The 22,557-nt window shown below is 42.5% G+C and overlaps 1 protein-coding gene across 1 annotated transcript; it reads left to right on the top strand.

Moving 5' to 3' along the window:
* Nucleotides 1–14,583: 14,583 nt before the first annotated feature.
* On the top strand, nucleotides 14,584–18,128 carry LOC127180824 (extracellular calcium-sensing receptor). The gene is made up of 6 exons (XM_051135129.1): nucleotides 14,584–14,804; nucleotides 15,102–15,390; nucleotides 15,485–16,240; nucleotides 16,356–16,583; nucleotides 16,950–17,073; nucleotides 17,224–18,128. Exons 1-6 carry the CDS (start codon nucleotides 14,599–14,601, stop codon nucleotides 18,126–18,128), a joined length of 2,508 nt encoding a protein of 835 aa, XP_050991086.1. The 5' UTR covers nucleotides 14,584–14,598.
* The last annotated feature ends 4,429 nt before the right edge of the window (nucleotides 18,129–22,557 follow it).

Raw genomic sequence — 22,557 nt, 5'->3', positions numbered from 1 at the left:
TGACGTCACCAACCAGGAAGCTATAAATACACGTGCGTTGGAAACCGGCGTCAGCTTCAGGAGAGAAGCAGCGCGCTCGCAGGGATGCAGGATGAGGGCCTCGAGACGCGGCGTCTCGTTCCCTCGGGGAACCAGGGTTACATACGTAACCTGAGACGTTCCCCTTCAGGAACTCGAGCCGCGTCGAAACGCTTTGGGAACGAGATGCCCACGCCGCCAGAAGCCGAGTCCCTGCCTAGGAAGAGCTAGGACAAAGGACAGAAGAGCCAGGAGCGACTCGTAAGTCCAGGTCGTAAAACCTGACAAAAGTAAGGGGCGTGGACCATCCCGCGCATTACAGATGTCCTGCATAGAGACACCTTCAAGAAAGGCTTTGGAGGCCGAAACACTCCGGGTTGAGTGAGCCTTGACCCCTAAAGGAGGAGGGAGACCAGAGGACTCATACGCAGTAGAGATAGCATCCACTATCCAACGACTTAAGGTTTGTTTGGTGGCCGGAAAGCCACGCTTAGCCGGACCATAGCAAACAAAGAGCTGATCAGACTTTCTCCACCTGGCTGCTCTGTGGACGTACGTGTCCAGCGCTCGAACTGGACACATACAGTTTAGCTTCTGCTGGTCGGGCTCCCGAAAGGGAGGAGGACAAAAGGCCTGAAGTACCACTGGCCGTGGTGCTGAGGAGGGGACCTTAGGGATATAACCCGAACGAGGGTGCAAAAAGGCTTTTGCCAAACCTGGCGCAAAGTCCAGAAAAGAAGGGGCCACAGAAAGGGCCTGAAGATCCCCAACTCTCTTTAGAGAAGTGATAGCAATCAGCAAAACTGTCTTAATCGTCAGAAGACGATCAGAAATCTCTTCTATAGGCTCGAAAGGAGGCCCACAGAGAGCCTCTAGCACCAACGACAAGTCCCAGGAGGGAACACGAGAACGTACAGGAGGCCTCAGCCTCAGTGCACCACGGAGGAAACGAGAAACAAGGGGGTCTTTACCCACCGAGAGACCACCGAGAGACCACCGAGAGAGGGGCGTGGTAGGCCGCAATGGCCGCCACGTAAACCTTCAGGGTGGAGTGGGATAACCCTGCGGAAAGCCTATCCTGCAGGAACTCCAGCACTGAACCAACTGGGCAGTTAACTGGGTCCTGCTGGTGGCGTCCACACCAAGAAGTGAAAAGCTTCCACTTCAAGGCATAAAGTTTCCTCGTAGAGGGAGCTCTAGATTGGAGAATGGTCTCAACAACCTCGGTTGAGAGACCGGAAGCTAAGAGGTGTGCCCCCTCAGGGGCCACACCCAAAGTTTCCACAGCTCCGGGCGAGGGTGGAACACAGTGCCCCCCCGCCTGTGAGAGGAGATCCCTCCTGACGGGAATCTCCCACGGAGAGCCGTCGAGGAGAGAAATCAGGTCTGAGAACCAAACTCGGCCCGGCCAGTACGGGGCAACTAGAAGAAGGGAAACCCCGTCCCGGCGCACTCTCTCTAGAACTCCCGGCAGCAGAGCGATCGGGGGAAAAGCGTACAGGCGAAGCCTCGGCCACGTCTGTACCATGGCATCCAGTCCCAGGGGAGCTGGATGAACTAGAGAGTACCAGAGGGGACATTGTGTGTTCTCCCTCGTGGCAAAAAGGTCCACTTGGGCTGGACCGAAGACTCTCCAGATCTGCTTCACCACCTCGGGGTGAAGCATCCATTCCCCGGAGCCTCGGCCCCTGTCTCGACAGGATGTCTGCTACCACATTTAAGTAGCCCGGTAAGTAAACCGCCTTCAGCGAAAGGAGTTTGCCCCGGGACCACACAAGGATCTGGTGCGCCAGCTTGTACAAGGGGCGCGAACGCAGACCTCCCTGGTGGTTGATGTAAGAGACCACTGATGTGCTGTCGGTGCGGACCAACACATGACGGTCTCTCAGGTCCGGGAGAAAGTGCTTTAGCGCTTGAAACACGGCCAGCATCTCCAGGCAATTTATGTGCCAAGTGAGTTGGTGACCTCTCCACAGACCGCGGGCGGTGTGGCCACTCATGACCGCACCCCAACCGGTGAGGGAAGCATCTGTTGCTAGCGTTACGCGGCGACAAGGAGCTCCCAGCACCGGCCCCTGAGACAGGAACCAGGGATTCCTCCACATGTCCAAGGCACGTAGGCATCGCCGCGTGACCTTGATCATGCGAAGCGGGTTTCCCCCGGGGAAAACCCCTGGTTTTGAGCCACCACTGTAGGGGTCTCATGTACAGCAGGCCAAAAGGTATCACGTTGGACGCAGCCGCCATCAGACCCAGCAGTTGTTGAAACTGCTTGACAGTGAGTGACCGGCCTATTCTGACTCTCCTGACTGCGGCAAGGATCGACTCTATCCGAGCAGGAGACAACCGTGCCTGCATCGTGGTCGAGTCCCATACCACACCTAGATAAGTGGTTCTCTGTAATGGAGATAAAACACTTTTCTTGGCGTTCAGTCTCAACCCCAACTCTTTCATATGAGCGAGCACAGCATCTCGATGCTGAGCCGCTACCTGTTCCGACTGTGCTAGGATTAACCAGTCGTCGATATAATTTAGTATGCGGATGCCCTGGAGTCGCAACGGAGCCAGGGCTGCATCCACACACTTGGTAAAAGTGCGGGGGGAGAGTGCTAGGCCGAACGGAAGAACCCGATATTGGTATGCTTCGCCCCTGAAAGCAAACCTCAGGAACTTCCTGTGTTGAGGAAGGATGGAGACATGGAAGTACGCGTCTTTCAGATCTATCGTCACAAACCAGTCCTCGGACCTGATTTGTGACACTACTTGCTTGAGAGTAAGCATCCTGAACTTCAGCTTCATGACTGAGCGGTTCAGAACACGAAGATCTAAAATGGGACGCAGGCCCCCATCCTTCTTCGGAACGATGAAGTACCGGCTGTAGAACCCGGACTCCCTGTCGTGAGGAGGGACCACCTCGATGGCCTCCTTCCTCAGAAGAGAAACTACTTCTTGTTCCATTACCAGACCCTGCTCGGGGCCCACCAAGGTGGGGGAGACCCCGATGAAAGGCGGCGGAGGAGCGCCGAACTGTATTCGATACCCTCTTTCTACAGTACGCAGGACCCAAGCAGACACATTGGGCAGTAGTTTCCACGCTGCCAAATGATCTACTAGGGGAACCAGTCTCTCGAGACTGGCCTCTGGTGTTTGTTGAGCCACTAGAACGGTGTCCTGTAACGGTTGCCCGGCAGGAAGCACCTGAACTAGCGGCCCCTGAGACCCCCTCGGGGGGTGGCGAGCTCCCCGGCCCCGCTACGTTGCCGGGCGGGAGAAACCGAGGTACATGCTCGCTGGAGGCCGCTGCGCCCTGAAGCACCGGCAGGGTTAGCGAAACGGTCTCCCGAGGGCACAGGGGGGGAGGCGGACACCGAGGAATGCGGTGCACCCCGCCTTACCCCCCTTGGGGCTGCCCTCAGCGGTCCTGAACTGTCAGGACCGCTTAGTCGAGGACTTCTTAGACTGCAGCACGACCCTCAGGTCGGGCCTCGCCTTAGAAGTCCCCGACTTAGAGCGTACGACCACTCGCTCTCGATGGGGCGGAGTGCGAGTGGCTACGCTCTGCTTCTGTGCCTCTCTGTATGAGGAGCTGGTAGACGGCCGAGGCTGCTCCCGCCCAGCAGCCTCGCGAGCTGGATGGCGGAGGGGGAGGAACCGCTGGAACGCCGCCGCTTGTTTACGAGCCTCCTGGTACCTGTCGACGACCGAGTTAACGGAGTCGCCGAACAGGCCAGAAGGCGAAAGCGGGGCGTCCAGAAGGAAGACCCTGTCCTTTTCTTTCATATCGGACAGGGTCAACCAAAGATGCCTCTCCGCGGCCACTAGGGCAGCCATAGACCGCCCGATAGCGCGAGCGGTCTCCTTAGTGGCGCGGAGAGCAAGATCAGCGGTCCTCCTAACCTCCGCGATATCTGCATCTTTGATCTCTTCTCCCTCATCCAGCTCTTTTAGCAGGTCGGCCTGGTATGCCTGCAACACGGACATCGTGTGCAGACACGCACCAGCCTGACCTGCCGCCGTGTACCCCTTGCCGACCAACGCTGAGGTGACTCGCAGCGGTTTGGTCGGCAATACCGGAGCCTTGAGAGACGATGCCGAACCGGGGGACAGATAGCTGGCGAGAGTCTGCTCCACCCGTGGCATCGCTCTATAGCCGCGCTCATCCAGCCCCGCAACGCTGCCATAATTATAGGAAGCGGGGATGAACAAGCGGGCTGAAAAGGGGGAATTCCATGATCTCGACACCTCGGTGTGGAGATCGGGAAAAAAGGGAAGGCTCCGGCGGGCTGAAGGTGGCCGAGACTGCAGAAATCTCTCATCCAATCTACTTCTCTGAGGCTCGGCCTGTGACTCGGCGGGCCAATCTATTTTCAGCTTCTCAACCGCACGAGTCACAACCTCCAGCAGCTCCTCATACTGCACAGACTGAGGTGTATCGACGATCTCGACCTCACCCCCCCTCAGAGGATGAGAGACGGACCGTCGAGCCCGATCCGCGGGGGGAAGAAACCGCAGTGCGGGCTTCCGAACCCGCGGACCGGGCTGCGGATCTGCCGGGTGAGGCAGAAGATAGGGGGACACCCGTCTCCATACCCTCCAGCAGATCCAACTGCGAACCCCACGAGTGCAGTGCCCGCTCCGCCTCGGCGGAAGCGGGACCAGACCCGCGGGGAGCGCTGGTGAAGGCTCCCTCCTCGAAGAGAGCCTTCCGGGAGCGGAGCGTGCGCATCGGAAGGAGATCGCAATGCGGGCAATCGGCCCTCTCAAGGGCCGATGCCGCATGCCCCGCTCCCAGACAAACCACGCATAGAGCGTGTGTATCCCCACCCGTGATGTAGCGAGGGCAGGGAGGAACACACGCTCTAAAACATGGCTTGTCTACGTTCTTTGTTTTGTCACTCTTCTTAGACATTGTGCTCAAATAAAAGTGGTGCAAACTAGCAACCGAAAACGAGCACAAACACACATACACAGAGCGCTGCTGAAAGACAGAAGCTGACGCCGGTTTCCAACGCACGTGTATTTATAGCTTCCTGGTTGGTGACGTCACCCGCCGTTGACGTCTCGCTCTTCCATTGGACTGATTTCACATGTGATTCAGAGCATGGTCACGCTGAAGACGTTCCCAAAGCGTTTCGACGCGGCTCGAGTTCCTGAAGGGGAACTAGGATGCGGGGTGTATTCAAAGCGCCGCCTTTACTGTTTACAATGCGTGAAATGCTGCGCTGTGATTGGTTGAGCGGATGTATCGCATTTTGCAGAAAAGGGTGACTGGCGTTTGTCGCGGTTTGGGAAAAAAAGGGAGAAAACATGACAGAATAACACGGCGGATATCGCATTTTTTGTAAAATTAAAAACTTTAGCTGCCTTTTCAATAACGACCAGATACAATACTGGTTTTGGCAGGAACTCAATTTTGTAAAAAAATGGCGTTTATCGCGTTTTGGAAAAGAGCTCTTCATATACACTATATGTTTTTTGAGTGGAGCATGCACAGTCAGCTCTGTAAGGGTGGCCCATTAAGCTTACTCTAAGTGGCTTTTGATGCAAACAATCCACTTCTGCCAGTTTGATCTTTGAGGAGGGCGCACAGGCTTACGGTCTTCACAGTTCATAGGGATCACAGATTGATCTAGCAGAGTGGATGGAGACAGGCCTGGTCCTTTCTGCAACTTCACCTGCTAGATCTAATGTTCCTTCATTGGGTTCTCAAATCTGTGCTGACGTTTCTTCCCCACAGAGTGAGAGCCAGGTGCTGCAGCTGTCTAGTTCTGAGGAGGTAGATGTGTTCAGCATTGATAAGATGTTGGTGGAGGTCGTTACTCATGAAGTGGGCAAGTTAAACATCAACTGACAACCCAAGAAGAAGGAGGATTGTCCAAAAAGCATACTGGATGAGCACTTCTTGCAAGTTAAAATCATGACATCCATGCTGGGGCCTACCACTTTTTCCCTCAATTTCCACAAGGTCCCAAGATCACGGAAGAAATCATTATAGTTACTCGAATATAAGAGGACTGAATGAGGGTGATGCCTAAGGCCTGGGACACACTAGACCATTTTAAAATCTTAACCAATTTTAACTCTCTGTGGTCTGAGGGTGTTTTGGGGCCCTGGAGAAGTTTTGACACGCCCTGACATTTGTGCTTTTTTCAGTATCTTAAAAACATATTAATGGCTAAAGTCTGGTTACACTGTAATCAGCACAAACTGGGATATAATAATATGTACAAGCAACATGAATGTACATGTTTGTGTTTTTGAGAAAACAACTTTTATGTGTGGTTAGTGAAAAACTAAATTTTTTAAGTCGGTGAAATAAGGCCATGAAACACATGTAGAACATTTGTTCACAAGACATGAGAACTGGATGTGGTAGGCTAGAGTTTTTTTCTACAAAATGATATGAAAATCATCTTGTTCACTCGTTCAGAGAAAACAATATATTGATGTCAATTTCTAAGACATGTTTTGTGATCGAAAGGGAATATGTAAAGGAGTGGCAATGATCCATGAATATTTAGCAATTCACACGTGAAAGACAAAGAGCCCTCCCTAATGGCCCATCAATGAGACTGACTCTCAGGAAAGAAACAATGAGAGATTCGAAGAATGGAGTTTTAGATTATTTGTATTTTATTTACAATACAGTATAATCAAAATATACATAATGAAGGTCAAATACACATTATTGAGCACCCTGATCTAACCACAGAGATGTGAACAGACTTTGCGTAGTTTCTGAAACTGTTGAACTGTTGAAACTGTTTGAACTGTCTGAATTCTGTTCAACAAGTGAAAAAAGTATATCATACCTGATATTTAAGTGCTTGCAAATCATCATCTGTGGTCAAGGAACTTGTTTTACACTAGAATATATGTAGTTGAACATCTGATGTTGGTACAGTGCTCTCAGAGCAAAATAATTTGAAAGACAGCAGGATTCATCTGTTGTGCAGGTATCATAAGAAACATCTGTGACATAAGAAACATAAGAAAAACATCTGGGAGCATATTAATATCAGGAGCATCTGTAATATATATATAGTGTATATATAGTGTATGAATTTGTAGCCATAGACTCACGCATTTGTACTAATGTAAAAAGGACATTTTATATCTGAGAAACTAATAATTATTGTTTTTCATGTTAAACATCTATTCGAGAGCAGAGTATTGATAAACATGATCTAAACATACACTCAGTGTAAACACTCATATTACATCCTATTGTTATACGATAAATAAATAACTAAATAATATGATCTTTAAGTCATAAACATAAGCATGCTTTGTATGTATTATACAATAGAAAAACATTTTATATCAGGGGCCCGTTCTTCGTACGTCGCTTATTACATCCGAGATCAAATGACACATCCAAGATGACATAATCGCGCTAATCATGACCTGGCTAATTCGGTTCTTCGAACGCACCTGTTGTTGATGATTAGTATGGCTGGATTGAGTTATCTGTTGGTTTAAAAGGGGCTATGTATCGATACTCAAAACCATGATCAGCAATGCAGCGATTGGCTGGCGGCAAGACAGCAACGTAATGACATCATATGATTAAAAAACACACCTGACGAAAAACATGACAAATTTCTGGACTTTTATAAGGAAACAGCCAAGCGAACAAAACTACATAATGTTATAATAGATCAATGAAATGTGCACTGTTTTTATTTTATTTATTTCTTTATTTTTTTTACATTATTCCCAATTATTTATATTCACAATTTCTAATATTTGTACAGACTTTACTTTTTTTTTTATTTCAATGTAATAATTAGCAATTCATTTAATTTTATATTTGAAACAAATTTGCTACGTGACAGCATTAATTAAAATTTCTTAAGGGTCAAGATCTCATGTTATCTGTATCTCATGTGCTCCATAAAGCCACTCCCATAATAGCTGTCATCACTCAAATTAATACACGCCTCTACATTATCTGTATAACATGTGTGTAAGATTCTAATACATTTATAAAGTACTTTTAATGAGTAAACCTGGCTGTCTATTATAGATTACACAACATTATTATATTATTTTCAAATACATTTTTTTTTATAATTATTATTTTAAATTATTGTCCCTGGGTCAATAGTACTCTTGTAATAAAGTAGTAGTGGTTGGGACAGATTTTAAGTATCAATTCTGCTTAAATGCAATTTGTTTAGATGCAATCTAATCCTGTTTACATGAAATAAGCCTGCTCCCGAGCAGGTTTACGCTTACGGATCTGTTGCTATGACAGCAAGTCCCGGATGAGCTTCGAAGAACCGAACGATCCAAGATCACGCGAAATCGTCAACAATCAAATCCAGCTAACTTAGTTAGCGAGGTACGAAGAACGGACCCCAGGGAAACTATATTATTATTGTTAAGCGTAAGTGTAAACACTATTACCTTTATATCGCATCATTTTCTATTGTATAGAATGTTAAAAAACATCCTGGCGTCGTGAGATATTTTCATGAAATAAAATGAATTCGCCCTCACTTGGCGATTATACTATGAAAAGCAAAGGCAGCTCGTGGGCGTAATCTAATTAAAAATAATGAAGCAGACAGGAGAGACTGGACATATGGATTACTTCATCAGAGAATATTTGTTTTCAGCAAGAGGGGCCGTCATCTAAAAGTACAAATGTCAAGCTTTCTATAGATATACAGTGGATACGGAAAGTATTCAGACCCCCTTAAATTTTTCACTCTTTGTTATATTGCAGCCATTTGCTAAAATCATTTAAGTTCATTTTTTTTCCTCATTAATGTACACACATCACCCCATATTGACAGAAAAACACAGAATTGTTGACATTTTTGCAGATTTATTAAAAAAGAAAAACTGAAATATCACATGGTCCTAAGTATTCAGACCCTTTGCTCAGTATTTAGTAGAAGCACCCTTTTGATCTAATACAGCCATGAGTCTTTTTGGGAAAGATGCAACAAGTTTTTCACACCTGGATTTGGGGATCCTCTGCCATTCCTCCTTGCAGATCCTCTCCAGTTCTGTCAGGTTTGATGGTAAACGTTGGTGGACAGCCATTTTTAGGTCTCTCCAGAGATGCTCAATTGGGTTTAAGTCAGAGCTCTGGCTGGGCCATTCAAGAACCGTCACAGAGTTGTTGTGAAGCCACTCCTTCGTTATTTTAGCTGTGTGCTTAGGGTCATTGTCTTGTTGGAAGGTAAACCTTCGGCCCAGTCTGAGGTCCTGAGCACTCTGGAGAAGGTTTTCGTCCAGGATATCCCTGTACTTGGCCGCATTCATCTTTCCCTCGATTGCAACCGGTCGTCCTGTCCCTGCAGCTGAAAAACACCCCCACAGCATGATGCTGCCACCACCATGTTTCCCTGTTGGGACTGTATTGGACAGGTGATGAGCAGTGCCTGGTTTTCTCCACACATACCGCTTAGAATTAAGGCCAAAAAGTTCTATCTTGGTCTCATCAGACCAGAGAATCTTATTTCTCACCATCTTGGAGTCCTTCAGGTGTTTTTTAGCAAACTCCATGCGGGCTTTCATGTGTCTTGCACTGAGGAGAGGCTTCCGTCGGGCCACTCTGCCATAAAGCCCCGACTGGTGGAGGGCTGCAGTGATGGTTGACTTTCTACAACTTTCTCCCATCTCCCGACTGCATCTCTGGAGCTCAGCCACAGTGATCTTTGGGTTCTTCTTTACCTCTCTCACCAAGGCTCTTCTCCCCCGATAGCTCAGTTTGGCCGGACGGCCAGCTCTAGGAAGGGTTCTGGTCATCCGAAACGTCTTCCATTTAAGGATTATGGAGGTCACTGTGCTCTTAGGAACCTTAAGTGCAGCAGAATTTTTTTTGTAACCTTGGCCAGATCTGTGCCTTGCCACAATTCTGTCTCTGAGCTCTTCAGGCAGTTCCTTTGACCTCATGATTCTCATTTGCTCTGACATGCACTGTGAGCTGTAAGGTCTTATATAGACAGGTGTGTGGCTTTCCTAATCAAGTCCAATCAGTATAATCAAACACAGCTGGACTCAAATGAAGGTGTAGAACCATCTCAAGGATGATCAGAAGAAATGGACAGCACCTGAGTTAAATATACGAGTGTCACAGCAAAGGGTCTGAATACTTAGGACCATGTGATATTTCAGTTTTTCTTTTTTAATAAATCTGCAAAAATGTCAACAATTCTGTGTTTTTCTGTCAATATGGGGTGCTGTGTGTACATTAATGAGGAAAAAAAATGAACTTAAATGATTTTAGCAAATGGCTGCAATATAACAAAGAGTGAAAAATTTAAGGGGGTCTGAATACTTTCCGTACCCACTGTACCTCTCATGTGTGTGTGTCACATATTCGCTGAGTTTTAGTTCAATTTAATGATGCATTTCAAAAAGATACGTGTGGAGACTGAGACTGCTGAATGCGCACCCTGTTTATTTTCTTTGTTTTGCAGAAGCATAATGTTTAGTTGATACTGTGAGTGTACACAAATAAAAGTAGACCCTCTACAGATTTAAATTATGTATTACTCTTATATGTACAATCAAAAATGAGCAAGCATTTTAGGTTATTTTTGCTCCTGATGCAATTGGCATCGCCGGCGGCACTGTGGACCCCAAGAGGTTAAAACCATGGGAGATCACAGACATGAAGACATTTTCAACCAGATTTTAGCCTTATAATCTTCTAAACGCACACAATAGATGATTCGACCAGACCGCAAGAGAGTCCAGGTTCTACAGGCAAAGAAGGATGGGGGTTACATCTGATTCTAGATCTCTGCCAACTAAATCATTCAGTCAAAACATCCAGGTTCAAAATGCCAACACTGAGACAAATCATAACTCAAATCAGATCTGAAGACTGGTTTTCCTCAATAGATCTAAAGGATGCATGCTTCCTTATATCCATCCTTCATCAACACAAGAGGTTCCTGAGGTTTGCTTTTGGTGGCGAAGCATAGTAATATTGGGTTCTTTCAGCAAATACATAGATCTAGATTTGGCTCCACAGCGACTCTGTGGTATTCGCTTGTTACATTATATGAAAGAGTTGGGGTTAAGACTGAGTATCAAGTGTGCTTTCTCTGGCACAGAGAACTACTTATCTAGACATGGTATGGGATTTGACAACAATGTAGGCACATCTGTCTCCTTTTTGTGTCAATTTGTATTTCTAACTCCTGTGTAATATTTTCACGCACACAGACAAACTCTTTTTAGATGCTCAGCAGACATGCAACTTCCTGAAGACAAAACAGCTGGGGATTCCATGACTTATGACTTGCTTCTCCGCTGACACTGTACTTTTGGCTCGCTTCTCCACACACTCCAGTGCTTGTGTCTCGTCAACCTAACTATTTTCCTGCATTTCACATGTGAATCCCTCACTTCTGACAGTGAAAGCTACACTAAACATGTGGCAAGCAGTGCAAGTGACAATAGTAGAAGAAGAAACCATGACTAACCATGATTGCTTAATGATTCTGACTTAACACAGTTGTTTGCTGAATGTGAAAAACGAAGTGAAAGGGAGAAAATAAACATTCGGTACAAATGACAGGCTAACAGGCTTTTTTAGATTAATTGTCAAATTAGATTTTTAGATAATATCAGAAATATAGTGATAAATTAGGTTACATTTTAGCAGAAATTTTACAGAAATTAATAGTAAGATAAGAGGAAGTAAGAGTAAGATCAACAAATTTCCAACACCACCATTACTTCAACCCTGCCATCGATGTCTACTGCAGCAATTCCTACAAATTCTTCAACCCATTGTCCAACAACTGTGGTAAAAGTAACCATAACAAATACCATATCAAATTCAATTTCCCCACGTTTGGTAGACCATCAGACAATGCAGATGCACTACTTTACTTAACTAGATGTCAGGATTTCTTGACCCTACATCGCCTCACCAATGCACACATTCCTACCTTGCCAGGTAATTGCGTAGTCAGGTGAATTCTGTGGAGGAGTTGGGCATACTAGGACACCAGCTGGAAAAGGATTATGAACAACAGCTTCGGTATGAAAGTTAAATAAGTTCTAAACATCAGTTAACATCTCAAAGACCCTCACTGAACCGACCTACTGGAAACCGGAAAATTTCAGTTCAGTGTTGGAGATGCAGAGATCCCCAGTGAAGTGTCCAAACTATACCTCTCCACAGTCATCTGGTCAACAATATACCACCTGCAAACATCCTTATCCCTCTCCTCAGTCAAGGGATCAGTCTTCCAACAACTCCGTGACTGCCACAAGAATGCAGAACTCACCATCTACCACCAAGAAATTCTCAAACTTCACAAGCCCTAATGCACCTGTGACAGTACCAGTATTGATGCCTGGACTGGAAAAGTCATTGTGGATACTAGTGCAAGTTACACAACAACAACAACAATAACAACATTTAAGAATCTGTTTAAAATATGCTGATCTTATGTTCTGACATAGCATCACATAAAAAACCTAAGGTGAAATATATTGTATTTAGCATTTAAGGTAAATATGATGTTATCAGACAAATGATTCTCTCAAGCAGAGGAACAGTTCCTGTTCTCTTATTGTAAGTCAAATGAGCCAGATTACTGAGATGTTCACCTTTTGCTTGTAATGGCTCTTGGTGCCTCTGCCCCAGTCTTTGAGTAGTTATGATGATGGGATTAGGACTGGTGTAAACGGTGCAGGTTGCTATACCTGAATACTTCAGTTGCATGCTTTGTTTGTGGTTGTCACCCAGGAGTGCAATACATTTCTAAGCACTGCCCCTTAAATGTATATAAATTACAATGTATCACTGCCTTAGTTAGACTTTTGATGACTGCAGCGCCACGCAGCGCATTCTCAATAAAGAACTCTGCTGAAGATACCCAAGAGTCCGCTTCTGAGTTTCTAACAACACTCATCCATAAAAGTTTTGTTGCAAAAGTTTCCACTGTCATTCTTTGATTTCAAGCCCTCACCTATGGTGTGGTCCTGGGGTTGAACTTTATTTTCTTCATCATTCAAGATGATCATTCAAGTTGGCACAGCAGATGGCCATCTTGACGTCAACTGTAAGCCTTTCTACTCGCTGTGGGAGTTTTTCTCATTCATTCTGATTAGTGTTTCCTCCCCTCCCCTCCCCTTTATTTCTTGCACGTGAACACGTGCAATATATCAGCTGGCTAATCAGAAACAACACCCATACTCTGTTATAATCATTATCGGGGACTTTAATAAAGCAAACCTCTTACGTGAACTGCCAAAATTCAAATAACACATAACGTGCCCCACCAGAGACAACAATATCTTGGACCACTTCTACACCACAATAAAGGATGCATATCGTTCCATCCCCAGAGCAGGTTCAGGACTCACTTACCACCGCCTGGTTCATCTTCTCCCAACATACAGGCCAAAACTGTTAAGCCTGTAGTAAGGACTGCAAAGAGATGGACTAACAAAACAGAGCGGGCAGTACAAGAATGTTTCGACTGCACTGACTGGAGTGTTTTTGAGTGTTTATGTAACATCATATATAAGTTTCTGTGAGGATATATGTGCATTCCTACCAGGACTTACAGATGGTACTCATCCAGAAAAAAACTTCTACTGCAAAGTTTGCTGCAGTGGCAACATTAGAAGTGTGTATTTGCTGCTTTTAACCGCTAAGTGGTGCTTTAACCACAAACTCTGAAAAGTTAGAATGTGAACATGTTCATGTATTGCACTCTGCTGATGGGCTCGTTGATGGCTGCGGTAGTGGATAAATTGGTTGCAGTTGGTCTATAAGTTACAATAATTCACATCCACAGAAGCAAATGTAGTACTTTAGTGCCTTTGCCATTTAGAACAAATTTGTTAATATAGTATAGCACAATAAATAACAATGAGGCTGTGCTTTCATTTTACTCTGTTACAGAGTACTATGTTGTATTTTAAAATGTACACATTTAACAGATGTGCAGTATTATTTATATTATTGAATTATATTTTACATTACCATAAAATAAAGAAAAGGTGGTTTACTTTGCATTAGAACATCACAAGTGGAAGCACGTTCAATATGGATCAATATCAATATGCTGAATTCAGTGTTGTCACATTACTCAGTATTTGTCACAAATACAAATGTATAAAATTTACATTACTTTGTTATCTGTCCTTATTTAACAGGACAGAGAACTATAGTACTCCTGCACATGACATGCCTGTGATTTAAGAGTGTAACAAGCAGGATGGCATTTAAAAAAACTACAAAATAAATAAATAAATAAATAAATAAATAAATAAATAAATAAATAAATAAATAAATAAATAAATAAAAATAAAATAAAATAAAATAAAATAAAATAAAATAAAATAAAATAAAATAAAATAGTATTATTATGATACTTACTATGATGCCTTACAATGTAATAACTTGTGATAACATATGACTCATTTTAGCTTGACTCTTGTCTGCCCCTGCTTGACCTGACCCATGTCATGCCCTATGAGGTCATTGGCTACATGCACAACCATTCATCCATATTAATTATGCCTATAAAAGTACAAATGTTGTATCAAGTCAGTTGCGTGTGGCCACAGTTAAACTGAATCTTTGTGATGTCTGTCTTTCTTTACATAGTGCTTATCTTTCAACTACATGCAAAGGCAGAACAGCCTCTTTGCCGAATGATGGGAGACCCTAAGTACCCACTGTTATCAAAGGATGGAGATGTAAATATTGGAGCACTGTTTTCAGTCCACAGTATAGAAATATTACCTTCATTTAAGTATACACAAAAACCTCAGCTTCTATCATGCTCAAGGTTTGTTACAGTGTAAAATATTATAGTACTATTTAACAGATATGCAAATATTAATTTCAGTGTTTTTTTATTTTATTTTTTTGTTTTTTTGTTTGTTTTTGTTTTGTTTTTGTTTCATGAATATAAAGTGCAGGGCATTTATAAATATATAACAACTGGAATGTTAATGTCTTTCAGGTGTGAACCACATACATATTGTGAAATAATCCTAATAAATTATGTTTTTTAATTGTATTTATCTGTTTATGCTTTTGGTCTGCATTTAATACACTGTACACTGGTTTAATGTTTTTACAGTGTGAGTCTTAGAGATTTTAGAATGGCTCAGACCATGATTTTTGCCATTGAGGAGATTAACATAAGTCAAAGTTTGTTACCAAATATTTCTGTTGGCTACCGAATTTATGATACCTGTGGTTCAAGAATGTCTTCTATGAGTGCAACTATGGCATTGATGAATGGTCCAGAATTTACAGCAGTAGACAGATGCAATGGACAGTCTCCTATACATGCTATCATAGGAGAAACAGAGTCATCTGCAACAGTAATTCTGTCCAGAACTGCAGGACCTTTTAAAATTCCTGTGGTAAGGAGAATAACACTAAACACTTGGATATAATCACCCTTCTGATGACGGTTTAACATTTTGCAGTTTTTTGTTTTTTTTTTCTTTTTTCCAGATAAGTCCCTCAGCCTCATGTGAATGCCTCAGTAATAAGAAAGATTACCCCTCTTTCTTCAGGACTATTGCTAGTGATTACCACCAGAGCAGAGCACTTGCATACATAGTCAAGCACTTTGGCTGGTCTTGGGTGGGAGCTGTGAACACAGACAATGACTATGGAAACAATGGGATGACAATATTTCTGAATACAGCCCAGGAGGAGGGAATTTGTGTGGAGTATTCTGTGAAATTCTACCGAACAGAGCCTGACAAACTCCAAAAAGTGGTGGAGACAATTAAAAAAGGCACTGCAAAAGTGATTGTTGCATTTCTTACAAGTTCTGAAATGTACAATCTACTAGAGCAGCTAAGTATTCAGAACATTACAGGCCTCCAAATGATTGGAGTGGAGGGATGGATAACTGCAAAGAGTTTGATCACTCCGAACAGTTTTCATGTGCTGGGAGGGTCACTGGGGTTTGCAGTAAGAAAAATTGATATTGAAGGTTTTGCAGATTATGTTATAAAAGCTTTCTGGGAAACGGTTTTTCCATGCTCACAGACTAAGGGAAATTCTTCTCAATATGCAGTAAATTGCAACATATATCAAGATCTACTGTTGCTGAAAAACTACAATGAAGATGTTCCCGAACAAAGATATTCGAGCAATGTCTACAAAGCAGTTTATGCCATAGCTCACTCACTACACAATCTACTCATGTGCAAAAAACAAACAGGTTGTGAGAAAGGCCTGGAAATAAAACCACAGCAGGTAAGTAAGTAAGTAAATAAGTAAATAAATAAACAAACAAACAAGCAGTAAGGCAGAGAAAACAAGAGCAAGAGGATAACTGGATTTCTGTTTGAAAATGTCTTTTTCATAATAGGTTGTTGAGGCTCTTAAAAAGGTCAATTTCACTGTAAAAATGGGAGATCGTGTGTGGTTTGACAGCACTGGTGCCACTGTAGCCCAATATGAAGTTGTGAACTGGCAGAGGGACTCAAATGGATCAATCCAATTTAAAGCAGTGGGATACTATGATGCCTCACTCCCCCTTGACCAGCGCTTTGTGCTCAATACTAAAAACATAATCTGGGCTGGAGGACAAATTGAGGTAAATGCCAGTAATATGTATGTCTCTAAAGGGTTTCTTGACACTGGAAGAACAATATCTTAAATACTTGCACTGTCCTATGCAAATGACATTTACAAGATCACATTAGCAGGATAACAGGATAAACTGAAAAAATGTGGTTCCCCTGTAATATAGTCAAAAGAAACAGCAGAGGGCAGTAATAAACCAGTTTTAAGCAAAAGTACTACCCTGTTGGTAATGATGGTCATTTCAGTAAAATCACTTTCAAATGGCTTTGGTCCAATTACTTTTTTGGTTCATTTAATGATTTAATTATGCAATATGCTGAATTTTAGCAAATGTATCTTCATTCTATTTTTTATTTTATTTTACTTTAATATGCAGAAGCCAAGGTCTGTGTGCAGTGAGAGCTGTCCTCCAGGCACTAGGAAGGCTGCACAGAAAGGAAGACCTGTCTGCTGTTATGATTGTGTTCCATGTGCAGAAGGGGAAATCAGTAATGAGACAGGTAATTTTCGGGCCATCTCACAGTTTCAAGGAAAATTGCTCCTTTTTGTGTTTTCCCTCTTACGTTGCAGTTCTGGATGCAGTTTCCTAGCAAAGGATTTAAATAAAGTTATTTTATCTCTAACAATAACGATCATTACTTTCTTTCCAGATTCAAATAACTGCAAGCAGTGTCCAGATGAATACTGGTCTAATGCTGAGAAAAATAAATGTGTGTTAAAGACTGTAGAGTTTCTGTCATTCACAGAAGTTATGGGTATAGTGCTAGTCTTTTTCTCATTGTTTGGAGCAGGATTAACTGTGCTGATGGCCATCCTCTTTTACAGCAAGAAGGACACCCCCATAGTAAAAGCCAACAACTCAGAGCTGAGCTTTCTGCTGCTTTTCTCATTGGCTCTGTGTTTTCTCTGTTCACTTACTTTCATCGGTCGTCCCACAGAGTGGTCCTGTATGTTGCGTCATACAGCATTTGGGATCACTTTTGTCCTTTGTATCTCTTGTGTTCTGGGGAAAACAATAGTGGTGTTAATGGCTTTCAAGGCTACACTTCCAGGAAGTAATGTCATGAAATGGTTTGGGCCTGCACAACAACGACTCAGTGTTCTTGCCTTTACACTTATACAGGTTCTTATCTGTGTGCTTTGGCTAAAAATATCACCTCCATTTCCATATAAAAATTTGAAATATTATAATGAAAAGATTGTTCTTGAGTGCAGTCTTGGCTCTACAGTAGGTTTCTGGGCTGTGTTAGGTTATATTGGCCTTCTGGCTGTCTTGTGCTTCATTCTGGCTTTTCTGGCTCGCAAGCTGCCTGATAACTTCAATGAAGCCAAATTCATCACATTCAGTATGCTCATATTCTGTGCTGTATGGATCACATTTATTCCATCTTATGTCAGTCCTCCTGGAAAATTTACTGTAGCTGTGGAGATATTTGCCATTTTAGCGTCAAGCTTTGGTTTACTATTTTGCATATTTGTACCTAAATGTTACATAATTCTGTGGAAACCTGAGCAAAATACAAAGCAACATCTGATGGGAAAAGCTTCCATATAACTCATAGTCAAAAATAAACTGATATGTCAATATCAACATTACCGTGTTTTGTGGTGTTTTTCAATAACTTAGATAATGTTAAAACATGTACAAACAAACTGAAAATAAACCGTCAGACTTTTATAATGGATAATATATGAAGAGTTCAGATGCAAAAGCCTCCATCTGACGAATTTCTTTAAAATAAACATTTCTTTCTGGCTACTTTGTATAGGTTTCTATGTAAGTACTGGTTCTTCTGATTGGGCTGAGGCTGCAATGAGCATGTTTCAGTCATATTCGATGTAGAATGTGCACACTTTAATGTAGAACATTGTGTTTATATATATATTTTTTCTGTTAATACAATATATTTTCACCCAGACTGAATAATTTAAAACAAGTTTAAAAAGGTAAATCTTTCATACATATTTTTGATTCTTCATTTTTATTTCTGATATACTCCAATTCTTATTAAAACTAGACACACTAGACATACTTATTCTGTGGATTTCTAGCACTTTTTGTGTAAAATCATATTTATGTTGCCCATCAAATTTGTGCTGTCACTTTTATTGTGTGTAAACAGTGCAGCAAAAATGTATTTTTGTCTTGTTTCTAGTCAAAAATCTAAAAAAAAATCTTATATATATATATATATATATATATATATTAAATAAATAAATAAAGTACATTTTGCTTCAAACAAGTAAAATTATCTGCCAGTGGGGTAAAATATATTTAAAACAAGTCAGATAATTTTACTTTAACTTAGGTCCCCCTGGAAACAAGATTAAATATCTTATGCCATTTTGCTTATCTAGTAAATGAACCTTAACTTAAGAAAATGTAGATGTTTTGACTAGAAACAAGACAAAATACTAAGTAAGATAAGCCTTTTTTTTTCTTTTTTTTTTTTTTTTTTTGCAGTGTAGTTATGTGCGATTCTAATGTATGGAACGTGAAAATAGACAAACCAGCCACCAAAGTCCAGTGTTTACCAGGAACCAGAGCACTTGAGTAAATCTTAGTAAATTTTAAAAGCGCTGCCTAATGCTAAACATAAATTCAGTTAGACTGTCATTCATGTCACTAGCCGAAGATCACTAAAAATAATATTAAGTAGGTATGTGAAATTGCAAGTATGATGTCAGACACTGCAGTTATCTACAGTCCCCTATCTGCTTACTGTGGTGACGAGATACATAGCGAACTGTTGTCACTCAATGGCTGGATGTCTAAGTGGTGCCCGCAGAATAATATGTTTCATAGAATCTTGGGAAAGATGTGACCTGTAAAAAAAAAAAAAAAAGGATTGTCTTCATACATTAACTTTGAACTTTATGCAAATGAGTTCCACACTAGGGTGGGCAACACTGTGGCCACCTAAGACACAAGTGGCCTATCACATTCCAGGAATGGAAAGGTGTCATATTCCAGTCTCCTCCTGATCAGAAACGACCCTTTCATCAGACACTCCTTGTTCTAAGTCTCTGGCACTAACAGATACAACAAAGTTCTGCATTTCCAACTCGACGGGGAAGAAAACATTAACAGACACCAGGGTCTAAGCTTCTGACCTGATGAGAAAAGAGACTTCAAGACAGTGAAGTTAAGGTTCGGCTCATCTCTTGAGTAAACCTTTTATATTCCATTTGGCTGTCCTTGCAAAGATCCCAGCGGTGATATACTTTGTCTGACTCATGCATTTTCCTTTGAACAGCAAGAAAAGACCAAGCAATTATATTATATAATGCACAAGAATTTACTCCCCAAGCTTCAAACACCAGCGTGGAATATGTGGAATCAGGAGATGAAGTGTGTTAGCCTGGGTACCTTCCTTTTTCTTGGAAATATCTACCTCTGATTGTTGGTTTCCCCAAGTTCACAAGAGTAGCGGTCAACTGTACAGTTTCCTTCACATCCTTCACATAATATGATCATACTAGAAAGTATGACCATATTAGCCCAGTTCTGTCAGCACTGCACTGGCTCCCTATTAAACATTGTATAGATTTTAAAAACTTGCTAATTAAAGCCCTAAATGGTTTAGCTCCTCAGTACCTGAGCGAGCTCCTATCACATTATAGTCCCTCATGTCCGCTGCATTCTCAAAACTCTGGCAATTTGATAATACCGAGAATATCAAAATGTATAGAATATCAACACTGTTCGGGATGCAGACACACTCTGTCAATTTAAATCTAGATTAAAGACCCATCTCTTAACCTTGCTTACACATAACACATCAACATATTCCTATAATTCAAATCCGTTAAAGGATTGTTAAGCTGCATTAATTAGGTCAACCGGAACCGGGAACACTTCCCATAACACCCAATATACTCAGTGCATCGGCAGAAGAATGGCATCTATGCTAATATTAGTCTGTTTCTTTCTTATTCCAAGGTCACCTTAACCACCAGATCCAGTCCGTATCCAAATCAGATGGTCACTGCAGTCCCCCGGATCCAGTCCGTACCCAGTCCAGATGGTGGATCAGCACCTAGAGTCGACTTCTACAGCCCTGAATGTCAGTGGAGACCACATCGACTAGATGAGCCCCAGAGACGAATCCCCAGTGAAGAGCTCGTCACCTAGACGGCCGTCAGCACAAGACCACGGGAACCAGATGAGTCCTCTGCGTCTGGCCAGAGGAGAACTGGCCCCCCGACTGAGCCTGGTTTCTCCCAAGGTTTTTTTCTCCATTTGTCACCGATGGAGTTTTGGTTACTTGCCGCTGTCGCCTCTGGCTTGCTTAGTCGGGGACACTTTTTCTTCACACAATATTGTATTTTATTTAAACTGAACTGAGCTAGATGATGACATCATTGAATCCATTGATGAACTGCCTTTACCTGAAAATTAAGTGTTAACTGTTGCCCTTTTGCATTATTGATGCACTATTTCCTATTTAATACTGTACAGCCGCTTGGTCACAATTCTGTATTGTTATAAGGCGGTATATAAATAAAGGTGACTTGACTTGACATACCACATTCATCACAAACATCCATTTACATACAACTCCTTTTGTTGTGTGAGTATACCTATTTTGCTATTGTTATATAGAAATCTAAATTTCTATTATATAGAGAACACTTACAATGATATGTACTGAGAATTGGACTTTTGAAACTGCTCATTTGAATGTGGGATTACAGTGGATCCTCCTCATTATCGTACCCATTTATAACATTTTTTTGTTTAATTGGAAACAGACCTAAAATCCTCTTTTCTTGTGCATTTATTTTATGTTGTGTGAAGAGGTAATTTACAGTATCTCACAAAAGTGAGTACACCCCTCACATTTTTGCAATGTTTTAGTATATCTTCTTAAGGAACAATACTATAGAAGTGAAACTTGGATATATTTTAGAGTAATCAATGTGCAGCTTGTATAGCAGTGTATATTTACTGTCCCCTGAAAACAACTCAACATATAGCCATTATTGTCAAAATAGCTGGCAACAAAAGGGAGTACACACTAAGCGATAACAGCACTATGTCATTTAACCATGCAAAGCCACATGTCCTATTCATCATGTTCATGTATTTGTCTGCTTGACAGGACCATACAAAGTTGTGTATCTTGTATTAGAGCAGTTAAATACTGACCACTGAATGTTCAACAAGGCACCTCATGGCAAAGAACTCTCTGAAGATTTGAGAATTAGAATTGTTGCTCTCCACAAAGATGGCCTAGGCTATAAGAGGTTCAGTAACGACCTGAAGCTGAGTTACAGTACTGTGGCCAGAGTCATACAGAGGTTTTTCAAGATGGGTTTCCATTCGAAATAGGCCTCACAAGGGTTGATCAACAAAGTTAAGTACTCGTTCTGTGCATCAAGTGCAGAACCTGGCTTCAAAAAACAGATGCATGAGTGCTGCCAGCATTGCTTTAGAGGCTGCAGAAGTAGAAGGTCAGCTTGTCAGTGCGCTCCATACGCTCCGCACAGCAACAAGTCGGTTTGCACTGGCATCATCCAAGAAGAAAGCCTCTTCTGAAGCTGGCTTACAAGTAAGCCTGGAAACAATTTGCTGAAGCCAACCTGTCCAAGAGCACGAATTACTGTAATCAGATAAACTTGTTTGGCTCAGATGGTGTCCAGCATGTGTGGTGATGCCCTGGTGAGGAGTACCAAGAAAATTGTGTCTCTCCTACAGTCAAGCATAGTAATGGTAGCATAATGGTCTGGGGCTGCATGAGTGCTGTTGGTACTGGGGAGCTGTGGTTCATTGAGGGAAACATGGATTCCATTATGTACTGTACATTTCTGAAGCAGAACATGATGCCTTCCCTTTAGAAACTGGGCCGAACAGCAATTTTTCAACATGATAATGACCCCAAACACACCATCAGGTGATTTGACCTGAACCCTGTTAAGCACCTATGGGGTATCCTCAAGCGGAAGGTGAAAAAGCACCATGTGTCTAACATCCAGCAGCT

The sequence above is a fragment of the Labeo rohita genome, chromosome 18, assembly GCF_022985175.1.
Source record: "Labeo rohita strain BAU-BD-2019 chromosome 18, IGBB_LRoh.1.0, whole genome shotgun sequence".
Taxonomy (NCBI): Eukaryota; Metazoa; Chordata; class Actinopteri; order Cypriniformes; family Cyprinidae; genus Labeo; species Labeo rohita.
The sequence above is the reverse complement of the archived record's forward strand: the minus strand, read 5'-3'. Positions and strand labels throughout refer to the sequence as shown.